Below are 27,498 nucleotides of genomic sequence, written 5' to 3' on the forward strand. Positions count from 1 at the left end.
AATTGCTGATGAAAATATGCTCTTATTTCTTCTAGAGTATTTTTATTTTCACAGATAGCAAATACTGGAATCAAAGGGATGAAACAAGAGAGGAATTTTAGGTATCGACTATTATGACACTTCATGTATGTATGAATCTTTCAGATTAGCGAAAACTTCATCAGCACTCGTGAGGGTAGGCACTCTGAGTGCTTTAGATGAAGTATGCCATTTGTCTCAACAACCCTATGAGGTATTATATTAGTCCATTTGGACTTATATAGACTGGGTGACAAACAACAAACATTTATTTCTCACAGTTCTGGAGGCTGGGAAATCCAAGATCAAGGAGCTGCCAGATCTGGTATCTGGTGAGAGCTGGCTTCCTGGTTCATGGACTGCCATGTTCTCTCTGTGTCCTTGCATGATGGAAGGAGCAAGAGAGCTCTCTGGAGCATCTTTTACAAGGGTACTAGTCCCATTCATGAGGACTCCACCCTCATGACCTAATTACCTTCCAAAGACCCCATCTCCAAATACCACCACATTCGGGTTTAGGTTTCAACATAAGGATTTGGGGAGGACACAAACATTCAGGCTACAGCAGGTAGATACTAACATTACCTTCATTTTATAGACTAAGGAAAGTGGGGCTTTTGGAGTTTGAGAACTTTCCTAAGATTTTGCAGCTAGTAACCCAGGGCGTCTGCTTCAGGACCTGTGCCTTAATTAAACCTTTGCCATGTCCTGGGTGGGCCCTCAGTGTGAATAAAAGGGCTACACCAGCTCATTGATCTTAACATATTCATTCTTTCTAGGGACCTTGAGGCTGGTTTTGGACCCTCCATGTATGGCTGGTGTGGTAGGCAGAATAATGACCCCCCCGAAAATGTCCATGCCCTAATATCCAGAACTTGTGACTATGTCCCCTTACATGGCAAAAGGGACTTTGCAGATGTTATTAAGGTTATGGACCTTAAAATAGGAAGATTATCCTAGATTATCTGGGTGGACCCAACATAATCACATGAGACCCTAAAAATGGAAGTGGAAGGAAGATGGGTCAGAGAGATGAGATGGAAGAAAAAGGAAGAGAAATTTGAAGTATGAGAGGGATTCAACTGACTGGTGCTGGCTTTGAAGATGAGGAAGGAAATGGCAACCTCAGTCCTACAACCACAAGAGCCTGAATTTTGCCAAAAACCCAAAATGAGCCAAAATACAGATCTTCCCCTGAGCCTCCAGAAAGGAATGTAGCCTTGCTGACGACATGTTGGTTTTAGCCCAGTGAGACGTGTTCCAGACTTCTGACATAAAGAACTGTAAGACAACAAGGCTGTGTTGTTTTTAAGCCACCAAATTTGTGGTAATTTGTCACAGCAGCCACAAGAAACTGATACAACTGCTCGCTTCCTTTATTCAAGTTAAGTACATTTTCCTGATGCCTAGTCACAAAGGGAAGTGCACAAAATTGTCTGACTCTTTCTCCTCCTTCTCCTACATGGAAAGAAAAGCAAAAAATGCACACCACCCTATAGGTTATGAGGCGAATCTGGATTGTTCTCTGTGGTTGGAACCAGACCCCAGGGTCAGTGGACAATCTCAGTATGGAATCCAAATGCCATGGTTTGTCCAGAACTGGACGAAATGGTCTTGAACATAGAGGAACAACCTACCAGTGACTTATTTTCTATTTGTCTCCTGTGCAGGCACTATGAGAGAAATGGACGGCCATTTTATACCTGGTGAAAATCTCTAGATTTATGTGCAACAGCAATGGCATATGATATTTAATTTCAGAATAAAAATCTTTTGCTAAACAATAGGTTATTCCCAGGTTGATCTATTCTCAATTGTGAGCAGTTATTTTCTAAAATTCAACTTCTTGTTTGATACATGGAAACACAATAAAAGGCTTTGTCCATATTTTCAGTAGAAAATGTTTAAGAATAAGACAAATGAGGCAAACAAAATGTAATTCAAATGTATTCAATGAAGCATGGTAATTTTCACATTTTATTTCTTTTAATACTCTTTCTTCAGTTATATTAATAGCCTCTGCATTTTCCTCCTGTCGTCTGTGCCTCAGGTTTTGTTTACTTCGTCTTTTCCTCTTTTTATTTCGACGACATGTTGCCACTAGCCTCCTCCAGCAGAGGGAGGGGGTGTGTGTCCAACAGGGCTGTGTCCACAGGGTCAGAGGGTCTCCTGACTGAGAAGGCTGGCTACCTCATGGGTGCCAGGCTCCAATAAAAGCCAGGGTCCCCCCTCCATATGTGGGGTGGGGGGAGGGTAACAAAGAGATTATCTGGCAAACTATGCACTACAACTTCTTCCTAATATACGTGAGAGTTAGAACAAAAATATGTTAATGACTTCAAGTGGTTAAGAAATTATCTTAACCTGAAGAAACAGGCTGTGGAGAACAAAAGTGACCTGATCATAGGTCTCGGGCAGAAATTTCTTCTCTAGCTCAGGAAAGGGTAGAGTAATAGCATTTGCATCATCCCAAGTTGGTTTGACTTCCTTCTTAGGAGCTGCCAAAGTCAGCCTGCTTCAGGCCAGCCTGCTCCATGGCCTTCCAGGCAGAGACCTGGTCTGTCTGCTTCCCAGGTCTAACGGCGTCTGGCACCTAGGATATACTCCATAAATATGAGTAGGTGAATGGTTTGAGACCCAAGTCTGAGCTCTTCTCTTCTGCATCTTTTTTCTTAGCTCTGAAAGAGTCTAAGCTTTGTAGTGATGCCTGAATGGGCTAAGGGTCCCACACTCCCCAACTTTACTGTCATTTCCTAAAAGCAAGAACTATGTATTCCTCTATCTCAATTTTAGCATCTAGCTGTGTTTTTTCTTCTTCTTTCTTAAATTGTTTAAGAGGGACTTCCCTGGCAGTCCAGTGGTTAAGACGCCATGCTTCCACCGCAGGGGGTATGGTTTCGATCCCTGGTCGGGGAACTAAAGATCCCACAAGCCAAAAAAAAAGAAAAAAAGAAAATATATATATATATATATATACTTAACTAACACTTATTTTGCAACAGGCACTCTTCCCAAAACTTTACAAATAGCAACTCATTCAATCATCATGATAACCCTATGAAATAGGTTCTATTGTCACCCCTATTTTGCAGATGAGGGAACAGAGGAACAGAGAGCTTATGTAACTTGCCCAAAGTCACACAGCTAAATGGTGGAGCTGGGATTTCATCTGTACAGGCTGGATCCAGAGGCTGTGCTCCACACACACACTACGCCTTACTTTGCTGCCTCATCTTGCCAGTGTTAGAATGACGGAGGAAAGAAAAAAAATTGGAATCTAACTTCACAGAAAACTGGGAAGGGAGCAATATTTATACAAAAGAATTCCAAATGAATAGTATGTTTCCAAATACTTCATGCATAGTGTGTTGACACTATATGAAATGTAGTCATAAAAATCTAGGCTGATTTGAATACCTAACTTGAAAGATGTTGCTCCTTGGCTTAAAAAAGATAAGACTATCAAACTGTGAATCATTTGAAGTTCTCAAAAACATGACACTGACTTCCAGGCAAATGAATAATTACTGTATTCACTTAGTAGGAAATTATACAAACACACAACTGGTTAAAAAGTTCAAAATTCAGTTATCCTCGTAGCCAGTTGTACTAGCTACGGCTGCCGTAACAAAGTACCACAAACTGCCTTAAATAAAAGAAATGTATTGTCTCACAGTTCTGGAAGCCAGATGTCCAAGATCAAGGTGTCAGCAGGGTTGGTTTTATTTGAGGGCTGTGAGGGAAGGCCTCTCTCCTTGGCTTGTAGATGGCTGGCTTCTCCCTATGTGTCGTCAGATCATCTTCCCTCTATGTGTGTCTGTCTCTGCATCCAAATTTCCCCATTTTATAAGGACCCAGTCATATTGGATTAGAGTCTACCCTAATAACCTCATTTTAACTTGATTACCTCTATAAAGACCCTACCTCCAAATAAGGTAGGGGTTTTAACTCCAACTTATCCATTTTGCAGGGGACACAATTTAACCCGTATCAGCAGTATATTGAGGGGTAAGAGTCCTGTCTGAATTCTAGCTCTGACATTTATCAATTTTGAGACCCTGGCATACCTCATTTCCCCCCCTTAAATGAGGATAAAATAGATAGTATCTACGCCATGCTGTTGTGAGGATTAAGTGAATTAGTACATGTAACACATAGAATACTGAGTAGTACAATGCATGTTAGATATTCGTTAATTCATCAAATAGTTACTGAACACCTATTAAGTACCAGGCACTGTTCTAGGTGTTTGAGACACAGACATAAAAAAAATATGCAAAAATACCCACCTTTGTGGATCTCATAATTTAGTGGGGAAAGAAAAAAAAATACAAATAGTAGAACACATAGAATATCAGAGAGTAATAAGTGTTATAGAGCAAAATAAAGCAAGACAGTGGCTAGAGAGCGTTGGGGGTTGCGATTCTGGATCAGAGAGGGCCTCACAAATTTGTCATTTGATCAAGGACCTGACGAATGGGAGGAGACAGTTAAGTGCTTATCTGGAGCTTTTAGATAGAGAAGGGTTTCCCCACTTCAGCACTACTGACAGTTGGGGCTGGATTATTCTTCTTGGCGGGTGGGGGGTGGGGACTGACCTATGCATTGCAGGATGTTTAGCAGCATCCCTACTAGATGCTAGTAGTGGTGAGTAACATCTGCTACCCCAGTTGTCACCACTCGTCTGACAACCAAAGATGTCTCCAGACATTGCCACATGTCCTGTGGGGGACAACATCACTGCTGTTTGAGAGCCACTGAGACAGAAGAAAAGTAAAAGCCCAGGGGCAGGAGTGGGCTCAGCTTGTTTGAGGCACAGCAAGGAAGCAGGCAATAGGAGATGAAATTAGAAGGGAGAAGGATGAACCACACATATCATCTATGACCTTGAGGCCACTCTTTCAGCAGATGGGAAGCTACTGGAGGGTTAAGAGCAAAAAGACAACACAACTTGACTCACATTTTAAAAATATTCCAATTGGCTGCCACACTGAGAATTGCCTGTAGGTACAAAGACAGAAATGGACACCTCAGCGGGGAGGCTATCACAGTAATCCTATTATTGGTTTATTTACTTTTTTTTTTTTTTGATTTAATTTGGTCACTGATTTGCCTGGATGGTCATGGGACTACTGAGGGAATTGAGCTAAGATCTGGGGAAGAAAAGAGGAAGGAGAATTAGCACAAAAGGAAAAGCCTAAGAGTGGGCAAGGTAGCTTTTCACCGAAGTGTAAGGCAGTACTGTAAAGTCAATTTGAAAGAGCAGAGGGGTTGCGTAGGACAAAGAGAGAATGTTGGGGGCAAGTCTGTGCGCAGGGCCAGTGAATGCTATACTAAGGAATGGGAGCTCTGGTCTGTAGGGAACGGAGAGCCTTTCAAGCTTAAGCAACGAGGAAAACTCTGCAGCAGGGTGCAGATCACAGGAGTAAGAAAGAATACTTTCAAAGGGAGTTTCCTGAAATAATACGGGCGAGCGATAACAAGAGCCTAAGTTTAGGTGTAGGAAGAGCCTGAGCACGACATTCTGAAGGAAGCAAAGTGAAGTCCTGCCCAAAGATTTGGAATTACCTTCTGCAGGGTAATTTTGCTTGTAGGCAAGCGCACATTACTGTCTTCGCGGCTGGGGTCTGGAAAAGTTTCCAGGGTATCAGAGATCAAGCAAATGCCAAGCCCACCATGAAATGGTTTAAGCAGTGTAGGGCAGGACTTTTCTGGAAATGGTGTCCCCAGAGGAGGGTGTGTTAAGTTTCTTCAAGGGTCTTTTCAAAAAGACTACTATCTGTAAGTGAGAAGAACTATGCCGAGTACTGACAACGAAGGGAAAAGTAGGTCTGCAACCAAAGAGTTCTTTCAGGATGGTCGAGCATTTCAATTTCTAGACTTAAAACGTCTCAGCAGGTTTAGCAGAGCAGGGTAGGTACATCAAACGAGTCCCGCTACTTTTTAGGTGGGAGCAACAAGGCCGCCTGCCCCCTCCTTTCCACTTCCTTTCGAGTACGATTTCCGAAGGGACCTCACAAGACTCACCACCCTCTTTTTACCCAGTTAACAGAGGCGGGGGGCGGCCGCCCGGCAGGGAGCAGCGGCTGCTCGGGCCGCCGCCCCTGGTGTGGCGCTCGCCGCAGGCCGCGGGCCGCGGACAGCGGGAGGGAGAGGGGGCGGCGCGGCTGGGCGGGGCGAGGAGGGGGGCTGCGGGGCGCGAGCGGAGGGACTCGGGAATCGCCCGCCTCCCGCCCCGCCCGCCGCCACCGCCCCAGTCACCTCGCTCTGCGGCCACCCGGCACCAGGAGCAGCCCCAGGCGGCGGCGCGACGGTCCCCGCCATGTCTGCAGCCATGAGGCAGAGGTTCGACCGGTTCCTTCACCAGAAGAACTGCATGACTGACCTTTTGGCCAAGCTCGAGGCCAAGACCGGCGTGAACCGGAGCTACATGGCCCTCGGTGAGTGTGGGGCTGCGGCCCGCGGGATCCCGCCGCTTGCCCGGCCCGGGAGCAGCTGTCGCATCGCAGCTGGGACCACGGGCTCGGTGACAGACGGGGGTCAGTGGCGTCATCGGGGACAGAACTGGCCGCCTGCACAAGCCAGGGACCAGAGACCTCGCCCGGGGCGGCCCGGTGACGGGGCGCCCGGGAAGTGGGGCCGGGGACCGGCCGGCGCTGACGTGTCTGCCCTGCGGCCCAGTGCCGCATGCCAGTGGCCGAGAGCAGAGCTGGCGCCGACTGGCGGGGCCCCTGCGGGAGGGACCGCGGTCCCCGTGGCGGAGTACCGGGTCGTAGCCAGACCCTCCGCGGAGTTGGGCGCGGGACGGACGGGAGGGGCCATGGGCAGGCGCCGGAATCCCGGCCTCCCCAGACCCTCCGGGAAGGGAGCGGGACTCCTGCAGCTGGTGCGCAGCGTGGCGTAGGGCCCCTTGCGGGAGGGACTGGGGAAGGAAGGGCACAAAGGTGCGGCCTGCCGGGTATCCCCAGACCAAAGGCAAAGCCCCGAGAAGGCGCCGGCCCAGCCTCGGTGCGGTTTCTTTTTCTCCAACGCCTAGAACGGGCCAAGCTTTGCGGTGTTGGCGGGGGCTGCCCGGCTGGAGCGCCTGTGTGCCACCCGACCCACTTCTCTCCTCGTGTCTGCAGGTGTCATCGGGCTGGTGGCTTTGTACCTGGTGTTCGGTTATGGAGCCTCTCTCCTCTGCAACCTGATAGGATTTGGTTACCCAGCCTACGTCTCGTAAGTGGCTCCCCCTGCAACCGTCCCTTCCTCCCCTTCACTCCCCTTCCCCCATCCAGAGCTGTGCTATTTACTGTACCATCCCCATTTCCCTGGGAGAGTGGTCAGAGGACCAAAGAGTAGTAACTGACTGCTTAAGGTTACACATTTTAGAGCCTTACCTTGACACCTGATCTCCTGATGACTAGCCGAAATGTATATTTCATCAGCTTAAACTGGCGGAGTGTGTGCCTTCTAACAGCTGCACAAATGAAAGGCAGAGCAAGTCGACCTTTACAGGTGGGACGATCTCAACGGGTACAGAGAGCCGATTCTTTCTCCCTAATAATTATTTCAGTGTGTATTTCACCTTATATTTATGTACACAGTAAAACCCCATCAATTAGAGCTTCTTTAATTCAGAGTTAATGTTAATTCAGACACTGGGGAGAATTTTGTCTTCTTTATATTAAAAAGGTTGGCCACTTATTACAGGCAAACGGGAAACACTTATCCTAGTATAAAAACAAAAACAAACCTTATAAAATGCATCCCTAATATATCTCCTTGGTTATATAAATGACCCATTTATATAATTAATCTAAATTACAAGTGAATCTTACCAGATTACGATCTGACTTTTCTGCTAGCTGAGGCTGTTTTTACTCTACAGTGTGTTTAATTTGAAAATATTCTACAATTTCATTTTTCCATTCATTCAATAGGAATTATGCTTCCCCACAAATAAATTTTGTTTTATTCTACAGTTCTTCCCAAGAAAGCTGGTGGGTTTTACTTCTATTGAATTGGTCTGTACAACTTTCCTCAACCACAGGGATAAAATAAAAAGGAAGAAAAAATTTCAGCTGGAAGGCTAAGACACCAATAACACATTATTACAACTGTGTCTATCATAGGCCAGGCTAGAATTTAATATATGACTAGAAAGGGGAAATGTGTTTTAGAAAAAGTTCTGACTTGAAAAATTAAATCGAAATTACATAAGTAGTCATTACTGAATTAGTCTGGTACAGACACTTAGTGGCTCCAGAAAATCTAGCTACATATAGGACACTACTTGCTTTTGAATTTGGAGATCCTCTCCAGCATTATCTGCTAAAGTACCATCCACACTGTTTGTGTATACCAAACGATTCTGAAGACACACTAGAACTAGTTTGACTTTCAGATCAATGAAAAAGTTATAAGAATAGCAGTTCTCCATAGAATAATAGATGGTGTAGATAGAAAGTTTGTAGGCAACACTGGTTCAAAATGGCTTGCACATCACTGTGTCTGTGATAATGGACAAAATAACCAGGTAGAACATTCCTTTACTTTTCTTCTGTTTGTGTATTCTACTTGTAAGAGTTCTTTTAGTAAGAAAGATTTTGAAGCATTTTTCAAGTTTGTGCTTTAGATGTTATTGATCACATTTAGTAACTGCCTAGCTGCTTGAATTGTTTTGAACTAGGGAAGACGGTGGATCTTTAAAAATACTGACGAGCATAAAAAACATTTTTTCCACATCAGTGCTATTTGGTGAGTAATCTTGTGAGAAACATAACCTTGTCTGTTGGTGTGATTAGATGATTGATATGGGCTTTAGAAAAGTAAAAATCTGTTTCTGCGTGGGATGTGTAGATCCGTGTATGTGGAAGTGGATGTGACTGAAGGCAGACAGGGCTTGGACATACTTTTCTTTGACCTAGTGCATTAATTCTAGCAGGAGCCACTTTGTTTGTTTGTCTGTTTTTTAATTAATTTTTATTGGAGTATAGTTGCTTTACAATGTTGTGTTAGTTTCTGCTGTGCAGCAAAGTGAATCAGTTATGCGTATACAAATACCCACTCTTCTTAGATTTCCTTCCCATTTAGGTCACCATAGAGCATTGAGTAGAGCTCCCTGTGCTATTCAGTAGGTTCTCATTAGTTATCTGTTTTACACATAGTAGTGTCTGTATGTCAAGCCAGTCTCCCAGTCCATCCCACCCCGCCCTCCCCCCTTGGTAACCATAAGTTTGTTCTCTACATGTGACTCTCTTTCTAGCAGGAGCCATTTTTAAAGTCATATTTTAAAGTAATTTCAAGCAAGTCAATTTCAGTTTTGTGTCATTTGTTTGAACTCATTCTTTCATTCATTTTCTGCATAGTGAATTGAATATTATTGGCTCTCTTTATTTACAAGAAGCTAAGTGTTCGTGTCTATTGCTAGGAATTCTATGAAATGGTAGAGATGGTCATGTACCTGAGTAGTTCAGGTAAGTGGGTTTTATATATTTTAGAGTTTTTTTATTCACCAAGTAGACACACTTTTCTATCTGAGTATTCTGAGGCAAAGTGACATTTGTAGTACACTTTAATAGGAGTTGGAAGAGTATTAAAAATCTAAAAAAGGGGATTTAATGATTTAAATAAACATTCAGGAAATAATTTATGAGTATCTCTAGATTAATATTTATTCATAGGATGCTTCCTTTTGGTACACCCAGCTCTTTTACCTTTAAAATGAATACAAGATCCTATTATCATAAGGGAATTAAGTGAAGGTTGGTCTCTGTGGGTGCTTGGATTTTTCACTAAAACAGTGCTTCTCAGCCTTGGCTGCCCGTTGGAATTATCTGAGGAGCCTTAAAAAGTACTGATGCCTGGGCCCTATCCCCAAAGATTCTGATGTAATTGATCTGGGGCGCAGCCTGGGTTTTGGAATTTTTAAAGGAGTCTCATGTGCAGCCCAAGCTGAGAAGCCCTGCTGTAGAGTAGCAGCATAACCTATGCTTGTTACACTTGAAGAGGGGGTGAAAGGGGCAGAAGAATAGCCTGCTAACCCTGGGAATAGTCCAGAGGCCCACCTGGCTTCTGCTTTGTGAAGGAGGTTCAAGGACACATGGGATTGTGTGCACAGTAAAAGCACACAGACCCCCAGTTAGTAAACATTCAGGCAATCACTGTTATATTAGTCAAATCAAGTCTGTTCATTGCTTAACCGATGTAATTGTATAATTGTCAAAAAGAAAGTCCTTGTATGTGGTACTATTAGTAGCATCACAATCAGTGTTACTTAAGATGTGATCTGTGACCACTTTAATTGTTCTCCTTGTCTCTTGGAATTCTCCCCAGCCAGAGTTATTTTTAAGAATACAGGTTCATCTATTTAGCAAACATCAAATGCCAACCGTGCGCCAGACACTGTGGCAGCACCTCAGATACACCAGGGACTAAGTTGGACATACTCCCCATCTTTGCATGACTAGTCTACGGGGTAAACTGCAATAAATAGAAAAGTAGTGACAGTGTGGTGAGCCCTCCACAGAGCACCCGCAGGGAGCTGTGGTAGAGATTAACAGGAGGGGCCCCCTGTAGGTATTTATCTGAGCTACTATTTGAGTTAAGACTTGAGGGATGAGAAGCTGCCCGCTGAGAGCAGAGTCAGGCAGAGGGAGCAGCGTGTGCCAGGCCCTGGGCAGCCAGGCGCTTGGGCTGTTGGAGGACCTGGTGCGTTGGAAGCTCTGAGAGGGAAGAGGGACGAAGGAGGACCAGAGAGGTGCAGGTGCCATCAGGCACAGCTGGTGGCTGGCACACCAAGTGTGCATTTTATTACAGGTAGCTGTGGGGAGTTGGCATGTTTTCTGATTGCCTTGGATGGGTTCTAAGTAGGAGGTGACATGTTACAATGTACATTTTAAAGTCATTCTGTCTGCTGTGATTCCTGGAAGGAATTGGTGATCCTGCCAAACTATTGCTAATCCCTTCCTTTCTCACCTTTCAGCTTTTGCTCCTGCTGCTTCCTTTCCTTGGGCCACCATAGAGTGGCCCACAGATTGTGCTTAATGGTCAGTGATAGGCTTAGAGGCTGCAGGGTGCAGAAGTAAAATAAGGAAAAGCCCATTTGGCTTCGTAGCTTTTCTCGTGACTCACTACCCGGGGAAATCTGTGGGTGGGGCCCAGGTGCACCTGGCTTCACACCACGCCTTGTCATGTTGGAGCACTAGACAGCTGGAGGCCTGGCTAGCCTTCCGGGTGGGGCAACCAGTGCCTTATCAGGTAGCCCCTTCCTACTGGTTACTCTTATTTTCAGCATATGTAATTTCCCTTTGAGAGCAGGGCCATTAATCCTCTACCTCTAAGTTTCCAGACTTTTTGGCCACCCTTTATAGGCAATTTGAAATATAATTCCAGACTTCTCATTATCAAGAGCTGTTGACAGAATGACTTTAATCTCCCTACTTCCTTCTATTTCTGATAAGAGAAGGCAGACTACTGGATAATAATAGGAACCATTATTATTACAGCAGACTGCCCCTCCCCCCCATTTTTTGCTGAGATATAATTTCCATGCAACCCTTTTAAAGTGTACAATTCAGCGGTTAGTATAAAGTTTTGCAACCATCACTGCTTTCTTTCTTTTTTTTAAATAAATAAATAAATTTTTTTTAAAAAAAGATGATGCAGGAAATATAACAGAAGCAGAAGTAAGATCTCACCCAACAATTTTTATGTAATGTTAAATGTAGCATTACCATTACCATTAAAAAATCTCCAAGGATTTTTAATCTTTTTTGTATAAATAACTTTCACTGCTCTTAAGTTTATGATCCCCTCTCCCGACTATTATTCTCAGGTCAAAAAAACAATGAAAATCATCTAATAAATAAACCCTTAACAGCCACCAAGTGTGTCACTTTTATAAGAAAATTACTGAAATTTTGAGAAAAATAAGGTAAAATAAACTGGAATATAGAAAATTCATGACACAAAAACTAAACTATAATCCCTTGTGTTTAAAAATCTTAAAAAATTTTTTTACCTCTGGTGGAGTTCCAGATCCACCCCATTTTTCTCTCACACATTATTATGAAGAGAAAGTACTCCAAAATAAAAATAATAATGTACTGCATACTAAATACAGTCTTTAAAATATGTTCCACGTAAGAGCTCTTCCAAAGAAAAGCCACAAATTTCCTTTAATATGGAAAGTAAGAGTTCCAGGCAAGTATCTCTTTTGTAACAGTAAGTCTCTTAACAGTTTTAATATCCAGGTTTTATAAAACTATTGGCTACCATTCAATCCGAAATGTCTAATCCACAAAAAACAAAGTATGAATAGGTATCTTGCTAAGTATCAGCATCTAAGGAACTTATTAAAAATACACATGGGGCTTCCCTGGTGGCGCAGTGGTTAAGAATCTGCCTGCCAGTTCAGGGGACACGGGTTCGAGCTCTGGTCCGGGAAGATCCCACATGCCGTGGAGCAACTAAGCCCGTGCGCCACAGCTACTGAAGCCCGCGCGCCTAGAGCCCGTGCTCCGCAACAAGAGAAGCCACCGCAATGAGAAGTCTGCACACTGCAATGAAGAGTAGCCCCCGCTCACCACAACTAGAGGAAGCCTGCGCGCAGCAACAAAGACCAAAAGCAGCCAAAAATAAATTAATTTAAAAAAAATAATAAAATAAAATAAAAATACACATTATTTCAGGCCCTACATATTTATATGTCTCCCTTGTTTGACTTAAACAGGATGAACATTCAAGTCTAAGAAATATCGTTCCTAACATGGACACCAAAAAGAAGATTCCTATAATAAAATGTTCCCTACTTTTACAGGTTTCACACATTCTCCACAATAAATGAACATTCATTCATATTGCCAATGCAATTTTTGTTCTCTATCCATTATCATAAATTATAAAACACATATCCCATCAGTTTGCAAAAAGTATGATGGAATAGTAGAATTAAAGATTCCACAAGTTTTTCTTTTTATATTAAAGCCAACTACCCATCTATTCAGTTTAACTCTTTAACCTCCTTCAAAACCTGTCTAAACTCCTAAACCTAGAACTCTAGTGAGCAAAAGGCTAGAAGCACTTCAGGTGCCAATTAGAAAATACCTGGTCATTTGCTCTTATCATTTATAATATATCAAGAATATGATTTACTAACAATGTACTACATTAAAATGATAAAATTCTATAATAAAGGCATTGTAACTATCAAAAATATCAAAAGAATAGAATTTTTCTTGTATCCCAATATTTAGTACATTTGGCCTGTGTAGGAGATCTGGCTGCATCTTTACATAAGACAGCCATGAGAGTATAATCATCACAGAATGACCAGTGGTTTCTAAATACCCTGACCTCTCCTTGCTCTACCCTCTGAATTTCCCCCCAAAAGAGGGCTCCCTCAGCCTAATGACTGCAACTATCTACCATTCCCGTAGTCAAGTCTCATGGGTCAGATAGAGAGAAAGTGGCAGGGCATGTAATATTGAAGGAATGACCCAAGATGCCTCTTACCCAGTCTCTCCACAATAATTTTATACTCTTATTTTCCATCTTGTACCTTTATACCCAGCCCTCTGGCGACCCTGCCCCAGTCAGTCAACCCACAGGTACAGAAATGAAAGAAAGTTTGAGCTCCCAAGAGAAAAAGTTATTTTGATTTCTGTTGCCACATGATGGAAATCTAGAGGCATTTAACATGAAAATATTGTTATACCTAGCAGACGGGTTCCATATGAATATACTTCAAGTACATCAGTGTTTAAATAAGCTGCTGTTGACTAGTGTGGAAATCTAAGAATTTATAACATTAAAACCTCAAATACATTTCCTTATAGAGAAACAATCAGACTAGTGTACATTTATAATACAGTCAATTTGTAGCTGGGAAATGCCTTTACTAAGATATGTAAATCTTATTCGAGTGCATTTATAATACTCAAAAGTACACTATATTAAAAAAAAATCACAGGACAGTCTTACTAACATCCCCCCCATTGCCTCAAAAATTTTATAATTCAATTTAAAAATATTCAAGAAAAAAACCAATCAGGTCAATTAAAAAAAAAAAAAAAAAGACAAACCTTTACATATAAAAATTAGTACCTGATCCATCTGTTCCTGAACCAGGTCTGATAGACCCATCTGTGAAGGAAATGGATTCAGAATCAGAGTCATTAGCCTCACTTCGGGTGTCGTAATCCTTTCCCTCTTCCTTCCGGTCTCTCTCATTCTGTTCATATTCTTCTTCCTCCTCCTCCTCCTCTCCATCGTCATCCACCTCTTCATCTTCCTCTGCATCTTCTTCTACTGCTTCATCTTCTTCCACATCTTCCACCCCTTCCTCCTCATTCTCAGTGTTGTTGCCTTGCTCGTCAGAAGAACCACTGCTGCCAGTCTCATGGTCAGAGCCATATTCTTCAGAGTTCACTTCCTCCTTAGAAGACTGGCTGCATCTGCTTGCACGTCTGTCCACTTCAAGCCCAATTCTCTCAGAACCATCTGGCGTAAGGGATTTGACCCTCCTTTCAGGATCCCTTTTCCGCAGACATGTTTTTTCAGGTTGACTCTTATAAGGTTCTCTGGAGGCACTGCTTGACAAACGAATTTTCCGATCAGCTTCAAGACGTTTGTTTGTTTCAGATCTTTGATATTCCTCATTTTTATACTCTGTGACTGACTTTCCTTTTGTACTAACCATTCTTTTGTTATTGTTAACTGATGAGCTCAGTGGCTTAGAAATCAATTGTCTTGAATGAACAGAAGGCTTTTGTCGCTTTGTGTCAGTAGATTCCATTTGGTCACTTTTTCTTTTTGAACCCTTTTTCTCATTTTTATCTTGTTCACTCTCTGGATTATAGAGTTCATTATCCTGTTCTGGTACTTCAGTCAAAATATCATCTAGAACATTAAGTTCTCCATCTGCTAGTATTGGAAGTGCTCCTGCAGAGGTGGGGGGCAGCTGTGGCTCACCACGGGGACAAGGACACTGGCAGCAGAAATTCTGGGAGGTACTCCTTGGTGTGGGCCCTCCTGGAGTCTCCATCACCGCTTTCTAATTCCAAAACATGTTCGTCACCCCAAAGGAAACCCTGTACCCATTAGCAGTCATTCTCCATTTCTTCTACGCCCCGGTCCTCAGAAACCACCAGTCTACTTTCTGTCTCTATGGATTTGCCTGTTCTGGACATTTCATACAAATGGAATCATATAATAACGTGGTTCTTCGTTTCTGGGGCGGCCCTGCTTTGAATGGCACAAAAGCGAGTCTTTTTGAGAGACCTCTCGGGGAGTGTGCTTTGCTGCACCATCACATACACAAAGTCGGAGCCCGAGACCGAAGGTAACTGCCTCCCAGTGGTGCCGGAATGTGGAGGCTGCTCCTGCCCCTGCTTCTTTATTCAAGTGGAGTTATGACGGAAGTCTAATGACTTTGTTTTCTATTTTTATCTTTGCCCTGCAGAGAAGGGAAAGGATGAGGGTTGGATTTTGTCCAACTCAGCCATCTTTTTGTTTAAAATTCTATTAAAATGTCTTTTACTTTTCCTCTCATTTATTTCGTACGTTTCTTAAGGATCAGGTGGCCACCTTCCTGGGACTATCGGAGCTGGGCCTTAGAGATCAAACATGTAGTCTGATCGCTTTTCAAAAGATCGAGGGACAGAGAGAGTTAGAAGGTTTTCCAAGGTCACACAGAGGCTAGACTTGTAACTGAGGGCTCCAGACCTACACAGAAATGTGAAAGCACACTTAAGCATATTTTAGTACCAAGCTTGAAAAGATTAAATATGCTTAGAGTCCAGAATTTTAATGTCTGTATTTAATGTTTGGCAACACTTTTCAAATCTGATACCCAATTTAGTGATGTGTCATTTTATCTTCTGTGTGTCCTCACCAGCCCATTTTAACCTTTTGCTATCAGTACAAAGAGTGTTACTGCTTTTAGGTCTTTGCACGGCTGCTGAACACCTGTGCAGCCCTTAATTTAATAAACACTTAAATACCTCTGTTTAAGTGCTTTATAAATATAGCTTATTTAATCTTCATAACAACCCTATGATATAGGTATTATGATTATTCCCATTTTACAGGTGAGGAAACAGAGAAAGAAGTAACTTGATTAAGGTCTCATAACAGTAGACGGTGACACTGATATTTAAACCTAGGGAGCTTGGCCCCAAAGCCCATGTTTTTAACTTTTCGTTATATTGCTTCCCATATGGCTCTTCGAGTGTCCCACAGATACGTGCCATAACCTTATATAGAGATGAAAATTAACTATTGATGTAACTTTTTCTTTTATCAGTTTGACACTGTCAATACAAATACATGATCTTCATGCAGTGTAGTTCTCAAATAAGGTACTACCATCCCAAATCATATATCTGCACACATAGTCATTTGCAGCGTTTTGTGAACATGAGTTAGAATATATTACTAACAAGTTCTTTCTCTTGTTGGCTGTGGTACAGCATTGATTTACAACAGCAGTAATATAGCTCATCATGTGCAGAGACCTGCTCTTTTTTTAAGCAGTGCGTGCCCATCTGAAGATGACACACTGCATTGGATCTCCTGAGGAAATGCAGCCTTGTCTTTAGTTCTTTGTCAGGAGGCAACGGATCTCAAGGGGGAGATGTTTGGGGATGGTCCCCCTATGAGGTCAGATCAGAAAAGGGGATCGTGAGGGAGAATATTTGAAGGAGACAGTCAAAATAACTACAAGAGTTGTAATACAGTCAACCACAAGTAAAAGCTACAGCATCTTAGCAAATGATGCACAGCAGATAACATGAGGGAATATAGGTTAAAAAGGGTTGAAATCTACTTATTTACAGTTTGCAATGGCAGATTGCTGAACAGGTTTACTACCCAGAGGAGAATTTGGGAAAGTCGCCATGGTTCTGACTGATGGTTCTGAACCACTTTCTGTTTCTCAAGAGCAAGTCATCTGAAGCAGAGCTAGGCTTCCGTAATGTTGCTGGAGGATGTGTATTTGTGGTTGTCTTCATGGACTCATTAGTAAGGGGTGTGTTTGTTTTCTTGTGTTTTTTAAAGAACTTGTACTTATTTTTTTTCTTTTTTTACTCGTGAGCACTTGGGAGCAGATATATTTTCTACTAAGCTGCTTATGTTCCTATTACACCAGCTTTTCTCTCTGCAACTGTGTGTTCTTTGTTACTAGCGCTTCAGGGCAGAGCAGCTCACGCCCACACTTTCCTTCTCTGGGTAGCGTGAAGCACATGCACATATTCTGGCCTACTGGGCACTTGGACCAAAAATATAACTGGCATTCTGTAAATGCCTTAAGCAACAGTGTAGTCGTAAACATTTAAACGTTTACCTTTGTCAGCTTTTTACTGGTTGTGTTTTTACTTAGTATTATGGCTAGCATTACTGAACTATTTTAAAAGGAAGGAGTTGTGGAGAAAACTTAAATGTTGATAATTAAAGCCAGCATTTTGGTTACGTTTTTGTTTTTTTCCCTTTGCCTGTGTCATAGAGAAAAGAAAGTTTTGAGGAGCAAATGAGATTTAAACGATTTATTCATGATCTAGTTTCTGGGCTCTAAAGCAGTTGTGGAGGGCGATCTTATTCCTAAGACTCTGTTCTGAAGTGTTCCCTGTGAACTTTAATGAACTTTTTTTGTTCTCTTTATGGAGGCCCTGGAGATAGGGTCTATTTGTCCTTCTGAGCTGCCTCCCTCTTCCCCCGTCCTAGAGCTCTCTTTTTTAGGACTTTGAATGAGAACTCCGTTTTTCAACTTAATATCCTCAGATAGTATTTAAAACAAGTATAAATATTTATGGGCCATTTTAAGATATTTAGTGCCTATCAATAATATTACCAAGTAATTAATTTTTTGAATAAATGATTATAGCAGAAGTTTAAAAACAATTTCAAAAATTGCTAATGAAATTACTTTTGTAGCAGTTGAAATATAAGCAGGGGCTGCAGAAACCTATCCTGATTTCATTCTAGCACTCCGATTCCTGGGAGTGGAAGAATCAGGGAATGGAGCTATCATGCGTCCCTCTCACATGGCTACTATATATATCCTGCAGCTTCTGGTAGTTTGGCCAGGTGATCTAGTAAAGGGATCACTTACACGTCAGAGGTAACTCTGGACTGCTGTCTACATCTTGATGTGGCCCTCTTTTGTCTGGGAAAGGTCAGTTTAGGTTGTTCTTGTGCAGGTTGTGAGGGTGCTTTAGCATAAGTTAAATTTTCTGATGCCAGACCTGACATAGATATTATATATACAGAGCCATCAATTTTATTGACAGAGGGTTGTCCCAGTAGGATTTGCATCTGCTGTTTTTTTGTTTGTTTGTTTACTGAAAAAAGGTTAAAAAGGGTTTACAAAGTTGTGTTAGTGATTGCAATGTGGTGTACAGCAAAGTGATTCAGTTTTACATGTATATTCTTTTTCATATTCTTTTCTATTATGGTTTATTACAAGATATTGAATATAGTTCCCTGTGCTATGCAGTAGGACCTTGTTGTTTGCATCTGCTGTTTTATTGCTTCAGGCGTTCATCTTTTTTAACTGTCTATTGAATAGTCTAAATGCATTCTGTTTTGAGTTATAAAATGTTAGCTAGGAGAGGTCTTAGAGATCAGGCTGCTGGGGCTATAGCCATCTTTAACAGATTTGGAAACCGAGGAGACAAAATGAAGTTTTATGACTCAGGTCACAAGTCTGTTGAGGCAAAGTCAGGCGTAGGTGTAGGGGTGCCTGACTCCCCTGGCCTGCCCACTGCCAACATTCCTCATGCTTTATATTCGACTGTGACTGAAGCTTCCATTTTGCATTAAAAAACAAAATGGTGAGCAGTTGACAAATAAGATCAGTATAATTAAACACCAAAATATTTGACCACTAAATGACTGCTTTTGGTTTTTTTGTAATTTAATCTCCGTTAGAGATGTTTTACAGACTCATCTTAAAATGCATTTGCTTGTGAATTTACCTTATATTATGCATTTCATTAAGTCAGTCATTTTATACTATAGGAGAACACTATATTAAAAATGAAAGGAGCATGGTATATTTTTTCATTGTTCTTGTATAGTCATCTTATAGTTTCTACATATTTAAGAAGCATATTTGCTGCTAGTGATTGTATCTCTTTTGTGGTGGGGAGGAGGATTGGGCATGATATAAACAGTAAATAAGCAAATTGGTTTTATTGTATGTTTAGTTTTTTCCCTTTGTTTGTTTGATCTCTTGCTCTGTTGGTTCTCTCTCTTGCTTTGAAAGCACACCTACTCTGCAGTGAAAAACAAGTGTACTTTTCTGAGTGCCCATAGTTTCTGACCTTCTTTTTTCCATGAAGAAGAAAAATCTTTTCCTTACTGGCATGGAAGTAAAATACTGTTCATGTCTTAAAATGTGTGATTTTTTTTCCTTCTAATTTGACACACTGTATGTGTCAAATAATATTTGCAATGGCAGACTGCTAAACAGAGGTAATAGGAAATAGGAAAATTATTTTGAGCTGTTAGGAATTCCTGCTTCCCATCCTCTAATAAACACAGCCAAAAGCAGTCCTACACATAGTGGGCACTGTGGATGGTCACACTGTGTGTCTGCTGTATCAGAAAGGATTATAAACATTATGGTCCGTATTCTTCATATTCATGCTTCAAAGACTCTACCTTGAACTCTGGAATATTTATTATTAAACATAACTTACCACGTTAGAAATAAAACAAAGCAAATGGACCCAAAGTAGATTCCTTTCTGTTCTTTACCAACAGCACATCTCAAAGCTTTTTATTGTTACAGGTTTTTTTCATGAACTGCTTTTTTGATGTCCTGTCTGGTAATATAATCAACTCATTAAAATTAAAATCCTATTGATGAGTACAACTGGTTTCAGTAGTAAAGCCATGGTCTGAAGACATATAATATTACTTAATTTTATGTCATTTGGCTAGTGTGAACTGTAGTTGCTAAGTTACATATGAACCATGTACAGTACAGGTAGTGTGTACCTAAGTTTCTTTGGTGTGAGTGATCAGAAACATATGTACATGGACCTGATAATTACTAGTTGAATTAACCCTTGGGGAAATAGATTAACTTTTATAGTACTCAATTTTCTCATATGTAAAAGGAAGGGATAAGTTAAACACTAGCACGGGATCAAGATTTTAGTAAGTGCTTAATTAAGTGTGGCTACTTTTGATTAACATACAAAGAGGAAAACTGACAATCATAGTCATGGTTGTCTAACTCCATGTCATTGAACTTTAAATGATTAAGGAAAAACCTCCCAAGTAGTATTTTCTTTCACTTATTTTTTTCACTTACTCTTTTTCTGTTCCTTATCTTACTTTTTCCTGTACTTAGATCAGCAGCTTAAGACTTTGTTATTCTAAGGCGCAATAAAGTACCATAAAGTTTTCTTCTTCCAAGTTATAAATATGTGATATGGCCAGTGGTTTTCTTCTCTTTTGGTACAGTGGTATACATGTTCCTAAGCCCTGGGCATGGTTTAACGAACAATTTTTAAACATTAAACCTATTTTTTACTTGTTTTGTTTCCATTGAGATTTCCAGTTTCCCATAACTCCTTCATTGGACCCCTCCCTAAGCACACCTGTGCTGCTTACTTAAGAATGGAATGATCTTTTGACTGTTTTTGACTTTATGTCCTTGAGCATCACTGTTTTGGCCCCAGAGCTCCAGTACAGTGTCAGTGCATGGTCAATGCTCGGCATATGCTTGCATCCAAATGAGCCTGTCACTGACAGTTGCGGTGGATTACCTAGACAGGGCCTCTCTGGCCATTTCACTTCACCCCCCACCACTAGGAATTGAGTGGAGAAAAGTAGAGCCAGTTAGGTTTTTGGTTTGTACTGATGGTAAACAATCTTACTTATTTTTTCATTTCCTTTTTATCTTAAGAAAAATTTTAACAAAGAAGATTAAGCCAGACAGTCTTATTCCCTGTTAGAAGCTACCTTTAAAGTAGACCATTTGGAATATAGGACATAGGAATAAATAATTGCAAAACTTCTCAATGAGCTTTTAGTATTTGTCATCTATCTTATGCTTCTCCTTCATTGTAGACATACATGTATATAATACTAAATATAATATACACACAGTTTATCCTTCATACTAGTGTAGGAAATAGACATTTTTCAACTTAATGACATGAATGAAGGTTTTGAAATACCCATTAACCAGGAATAACCTTTGAGTCTGAAAAAGTTAATATAGTGTTAAAAATGCTTAATTTATAACTACATCAAAGTAAGAGAATGCAACATCCATCCCAATGATAAACATAACTAAAGTTGTCATTGATGGAAGAAGAAAATCTCAGTAACAAATATCTATGACATATCTCAAAGGCTTAGAAAACATGGCTTTCCTCCACATATCTGCTTTTCCTATTTGCTAGTTTTAATTTCTTAATGATATAACAATAGAATATTTATAATAGTAAATATTCGGTAAAAGTTGGGTAGCATATTATTTGACATATTATTGTTTATATTTGTTAATTGTTTATACCTCTGAAAGCTATTTACATGTTACACATAATAAACATGGACTTTGTCCTAAAAAGACAAGAATTAGAGACAGAAATATAAATAGGTTGTACAATTCATATATAGAAAAGCATTTTTATCTATTTTGCTTACTAATAACATGAATCTGAATTAAGAGGATGTGTGTAAAGGTGAATGTTTCCCTGATGGAGGTGTTGTGTCTGAAATAATTCTAAAAATAGTATGGAGGGTTATCTCTTTCCTGCCCTCCTACGTGAGCATTAACTGTAAACAATGATATATTTATTTAATCAATAGATAAAATAAAACCTCAGTAAGGGAAGCAGAGCTGTTTCTGACAGTTACCTAGGTATCTAACGTAAGTTTGGTTTAGAAAGCTTTTGGTGAGGCCACTCACCTTTTATATCAGGGTTCAGTCAGCTGCTTCCATTAACAGTGGGCTGAGCCACTGAATTATCTAGCATAATAAGAAGTCTGGAGGTTGATATTCCAGGGCTGGGGCAGCAGAGGTTCAGGCTTTTTTTCTGGTGACCTTGGAGTGCTGGGTTTCCTGCCCATGCCCATAGCTCCAAGGTATCACAAGACTGTTGCCTCCGTTAATGATTTTTGAACTAGTTCATCTCTAAAATACCTTCCTTTTGCCTCACAAAATTATTTAAACCCCTGGACTGTCCTTAGTTTACATGATTTCGTTCTAATAAAGTACTCAGGGGATTTGCAGTTTAGTGGTGCCTGTGGGTCAAAGCATATTTAGGTTCTCTGAATGATGACTCTTAATTTGGGAGGGAGAGGATGCTGGTAGCCCAGGACTGTATCTGCTCAAACTTTGGTTTCTTCACACATGTTTAACGCTATCCTTTGGCCATTTTTAGTTCGTGATCTTGCGTTTAGAAAAAGCAGCAAAGAAAGAAATAGATGAGCCAACAAGGTAGAGGCAGCCAGTACCAGTCACTGGCGCTGGGTGGTCTGGACAAGGGCTGGCCAGTGGTTACCTCCCTATCAGTACCAATCCAATACCAGCGTCAAGACTTTTGGCCAGTCCTCCCCTGTAGCATGGGCCTGAAAAATGTTTTCAGCAGCGTCCAAATTTGTTGCCCTTGACCTGCAAATAGGATTTTTGGATTTCAGCTAACCCTTTACTCTCTGTAGCATTTGGGATTTGGAGAGTGAGGTACAATTAAAATTCACGAGTAATTCCCTAATCACCCTTTAGCCTTATTAACAATGCTATTAATCCTTTACCCGTTCTACTTAGCCAGAAGGACTGGAGTGTTCTTATTGCTCTTTTCTTTTTAATCTCTTGCCTCCCTATGATAATAATAAACTATCACCACCATATTATAGTTACTACCTAATAAGGTAATATTTCTGAGTGCTTACCCTGTTTAAGTGCTTAACATGTATCAACTAAGTTAATCTTCACAGCAACACAATGAGGTTTATCATCTCTACCTGACAGATGAGCACACTGAGGCCCACGGTCATGTGTTGGGTTGGCCAAAGGTTCATTCGGTTGATGAATACGTTGTTCAATAAAGTTCTTGGTGAAAATGAAAAATGTGTCTACTTAAAACCAAACGAACTTTTCGGCCAACCAATACCTAGTAAGTGGTAGAACCAGGATACAAAGCTGCAAGCCAAGAATGGTGAAATGATGTAAAGCCAGATGAGCATTGGGAAGAAATGAAGGGAAAAGCCTGGCTCTTTCATAGTTCAGTGTAATTAATAATTTTTTGATAGTTTGCTTTGTTTAAGGAGGAAATCAGAATGAGTCAATCGCGTAAGATGGGCTGTGTGACTTTCTTTTCTCCCTCTGTGTCTTTCTGTGTGTATTGAAGCCCTTTTAATGCCCTAAAACACAATAGATTGTGTCTGATCATTGTTAGAGAGGTTTGTTTGTTAGAAAAAAATCATGAGCTGTTTCTTCAAGAGAGAAATTAAATGAATGTGTCTGATGTTCACTTTAGTGTTTGTTTTTAACAAAGCCCTAAAGAGAGACCTAGTCTCATAGGAGAAAGTAGTTGTATAAAGTCTGGTGCCCTGTGGTTTTTTTTCCTTCCAAACAGAAATATTTTTCCTCACTTTCATTATTAAAAGTAGTACATGCTATATATGTATAACTGATTCACTTTGCTGTACACCTGAAACTAACACAACATTGTAAATCAACTATTCTCCAACAACAAAAAAAATTGTACATGCTAGCAGACTCACGGAGAATAAACTAGTGGCTACCAGTGGGGACAGGGAGGGGGTGTGGGGCAATATAGGGGTAGGGGATTAAGAGGTACAAACTGTTAGGTATAAAATAAGCTACAAGAATATATTGTACAACACAAGGAATATAGCCAATATTTTATAATAACTATAAATGGCATATAACCTTTAAAAATTGTGAATCTCTGTACTGTACACTTGTAACTTATATAATATTGTACACCGGCTGTACCTCAATTAAAAAAAATAGCACATACTCATTGTAAAGATCTTAAAAAAGTAAAATTCTGCAATCCCAATACTCAGGATTAACTGTATACAACTTGAAATATATATTTCTGAATACCATTCTTGGTCTGTAAACACATGCAAATATATATCTTTCTTTTTTCTTTTAAACACAAAATTAGTAATCTCTTTTGACACAGCACTATATCTTGGACATCTTTTCCTGTTAATATCCTTTTCAAAGGCTTCAGAATATTTCATTGTATGGATATACCCAAATTTATTTAAACAGTCCATTCTGCCCTTAAAAAAATGTGTAAACACATGCTTCTATAATCTTTTTTTTTCTATAATCTTTTAGTTTGAGTTGAGATTCATTTTAATGTCACTCTTTCCTCTTTGAACTTCATTTTTTGTGTCTATAAAATGTAGAATTTGAACTAGTTCTTTAAGATATCTTCCAGCTCAACATTCTACAATTTCTAATTCACTCAGCGAATTTTTAGAACTGCTAGCTGCTCCCATAATATTGCCAACCATCTTCCTCACCCTAGACCCATCTCCTGCTCACCCAGGCCTTGCTTCCTTTTGCCACCTGCTTGAGGGAGGTGAAGCTCTGCCTCTAGAACATGGCAGGTGGCTCAGGAGAGAATAAGGAGCCACAGCTCTGGGCTTAGGTGGCCAGGCTTTGGGCCAGTGGTGAGAATGTGGCAGTAACAGTGGGCAGAGAGCAATGTAAGACCGTGGTGCCCGTCTGTTGTGAATGTGTCCTTCCCAAGCCCCTGGGAGTAGTTCTGAGCCCAAGGTCACTGCTGACACCTGCCATTTGAAGACGAGGTGGCACTAGAGAGATAGTGGCCCAGGACTGTGGAGAGAGTGGTGGAATTGCTGTCAGCTGCTGTTGGGACAGTTCCAGAACTCCTCTAGGATTGAGCTTTTCTTCTCTCTTGGCTTCTCATTCATTGCTGGAAAGGGGTAGCCTCCCCTCTGGCTATAGCTGACGGGACCCAAATCAGTCATTTTGATTTTCTGTCCTAGAAATGACATGACGAAGTGGTACTGAAACTGGAACTTGGAGCTGGTGATTCTGAAACTTGGCTGTGTGTTAGGATCGCCTGCACATGTTCCTAAAAGCACATACCTGTGCTGTACGTGGTAGAGAGTTTGAGTCACTAGATCTGAAGAAGGACCTGGGCATGTATAGTTTTTAAAAGTTCCCAAGGTGGATGTGGATCATCATCTAAGTTTGAGAACCAGTGGACCAGCAGCGGTGCCCAGCCTTTTTGGCACCAGGGACTGGTTTCGTGGAAGACAGTTTTTCCACGGACGGGGCGGGGGATGGTTCAGGCGGTAACGCGAACGACAGGGAGTGATGGGGAGCGGCAGATGAAGCTTCAGTCGCGCGCCTGCTGCTCCCCTCCTACTGTGCGGTCCGGTTCCTAACAGGCCACGGACTGGCACCCAGTCCACGGCCTGGGAGGCGGGGCACCAACTCAGAATACCATCCTGTTCACTTTTTTTAAAAAAATTAATTAATTTGTTTATTTATTTTTGGCTACATTGGGTCTTCATTGCTGTGCGTGGGCTTCCTCTAGTTGGAGCGAGCAGGGGCTACTCTTCCTTGCGGTGCATGGGCTTCTCATTGCGGTGGCTTCTATTGTTGCAGAGCACGGGCTCTAGGCACACGGGCTTTAGTAGTTGTGGCTCGTGGGCGCTAGAGTGCAGCCTCAGTAGTTGTGGCGCACGGGCTTAGTTGCTCCGCGGCATGTGGGATCTTCCCGGAGCAGGGCTCGAACCCGTGTCCCCTGCATTGGCAGGAGGATTCTTAACCACTGAGCCACCAGGGAAGTCCCATCCTGTTCACTTCTTATGATCCCCCCACCTCAAGGAAGCAGGATAGAGGGTGGAATGGTCCTTTAGGAATCTGGATGTTGAGACTATGACCTTTTCTCCTGTTTGCTCTGTGCCCAAGTTAACCTTTCTAAGCCTTGATTTTCTCCAATAGAGGACTCTGGTCCCTTCCAAAAGTAAGATTATGAACTCCTTTTGTATTTATATTTATGCAATAAATATTTAATTTATTAGCTGCCCACTTAGCACCAGACACTTTGCTAAGTGCTGTGCAGTCGGGTAGTGAGTGGTTCTCCCAATTAGGAAAACAGCTTGGGATAGAGAAACAGACACAGCCTTTGTTGGAGTTAGTCTTGGGTGTAAACCCAGTCTCTGCTATTGCAGCTGGGTGCCCTGTCCATGTTATTTTTCTTCCCTAAGCCTCAGTTTCTTCCTCTCAAAAATGAGAATAACGTTACCTATTCCATAGGGCTAGTCTCAAGGTTACAATAAATAATTTTTAGGTTCCTACCCTTCCCATTCTTTAGCTTTGCCACTTTGGCTAAAGACCAAAAACTACAAATGAGCTAAGGATAGAGATTGCATCTTAGGATTTCTTGAATCCCCTGTGTTGCCTGAAAAGTTGATACATCCTCATTCTGATACGTGAGTTGAAATACCATTTAGCATAGATACATGACAGTAGAACACATTGTCAAAGAATCACCCACGTGCAGAGGGCCAAATTCGAAGGCTTCTCCACACCAACAAGCAATTCTCAGATGGCAGCAGAGAGTCCACGAGTTCAACTCAGTTCTGACACTTTCTACCCGGAGATAGAATCAAATTCCACAGGTAAAGGGCTCAGTCCAACAAGACTGCCTTCCACTTCAGACACCAGTAACAAGCCCGGGTTGTTAACCTGTGCTTCTGACCAACTGGCTATAAATCAGAGGTCCCGACGTCCCCCTCTTCAGGTTCAATTAGAATGGCTCACAGAACTCAGGAAAACCATTTACTCACTAGATTACCAATTTATTATAAAAGGAAACAAATCAATAGCCAGATGAAGAGATACATAGGCGAGGTCCCAAACAAAGGAACTTTTGTCCTCATGGAGTTTGGGGTCCAGCACAGTGGCACAAGGAAGCATTGTGGTTCCCCAACATGGAAGCTCTCTGAAAAGGGACAAAAAGCTGTCCTTTGGGGTTTTATGGAGGCTTCATTACATAGTCATGACTGACTAAATCATTGGCCATTGGTGATCGATTTAACCTCTAGCCCCCTCCCCTCCCCAGAGGTCAGCGATGGGACTGAAAGTTCCAGCCCTCTAATCACATAGTTGGCTCCAGGGACATCCAGCTCCCCTCCTTATGTGCTTTATAAAAGTCACCTCATTAACATAACAAAAGACACCTTTATCCCTCTCAACACTTCAGAAATTGCGAGGGTTTGGGGAGCTGTGCAGGAACATGGATGAAGACCAGATATATAGGAAAACTATATTTTGGTCTTTCGAATGACCAAATATATATTTTGCTTATAAATCACAATTTTGCATCCACTCATTTGGACAAGAAAGTATATACGTAAATAGCATTCAGGAAATCCCAGTATTAAGCTCTTTTCTTCTCTTACCTCTTTGAGTCTTAGGTTCCTCAACTGTACACTGAGTGGGTTAGATTATCTTTT

The 27,498-nt window shown here is 41.3% G+C and overlaps 1 protein-coding gene across 1 annotated transcript in view; it reads left to right on the plus strand.

Moving 5' to 3' along the window:
* The first annotated feature begins 6,235 nt into the window (after positions 1 to 6,235).
* The window catches only part of REEP5 (receptor accessory protein 5), a 40,350-nt gene continuing 19,087 nt past the window's right edge, over positions 6,236 to 27,498 (plus strand). Inside the window, exons 1-2 of the mRNA XM_061189515.1 lie at positions 6,236 to 6,458; positions 7,143 to 7,236. Of these exons, the coding sequence (XP_061045498.1) occupies positions 6,341 to 6,458; positions 7,143 to 7,236 (212 nt within the window). The 5' untranslated portion in view covers positions 6,236 to 6,340. The remainder of the gene's footprint in view (positions 6,459 to 7,142; positions 7,237 to 27,498) is intronic.

This window comes from Eubalaena glacialis, chromosome 4, assembly GCF_028564815.1.
Source record: "Eubalaena glacialis isolate mEubGla1 chromosome 4, mEubGla1.1.hap2.+ XY, whole genome shotgun sequence".
NCBI lineage: Eukaryota > Metazoa > Chordata > Mammalia > Artiodactyla > Balaenidae > Eubalaena > Eubalaena glacialis.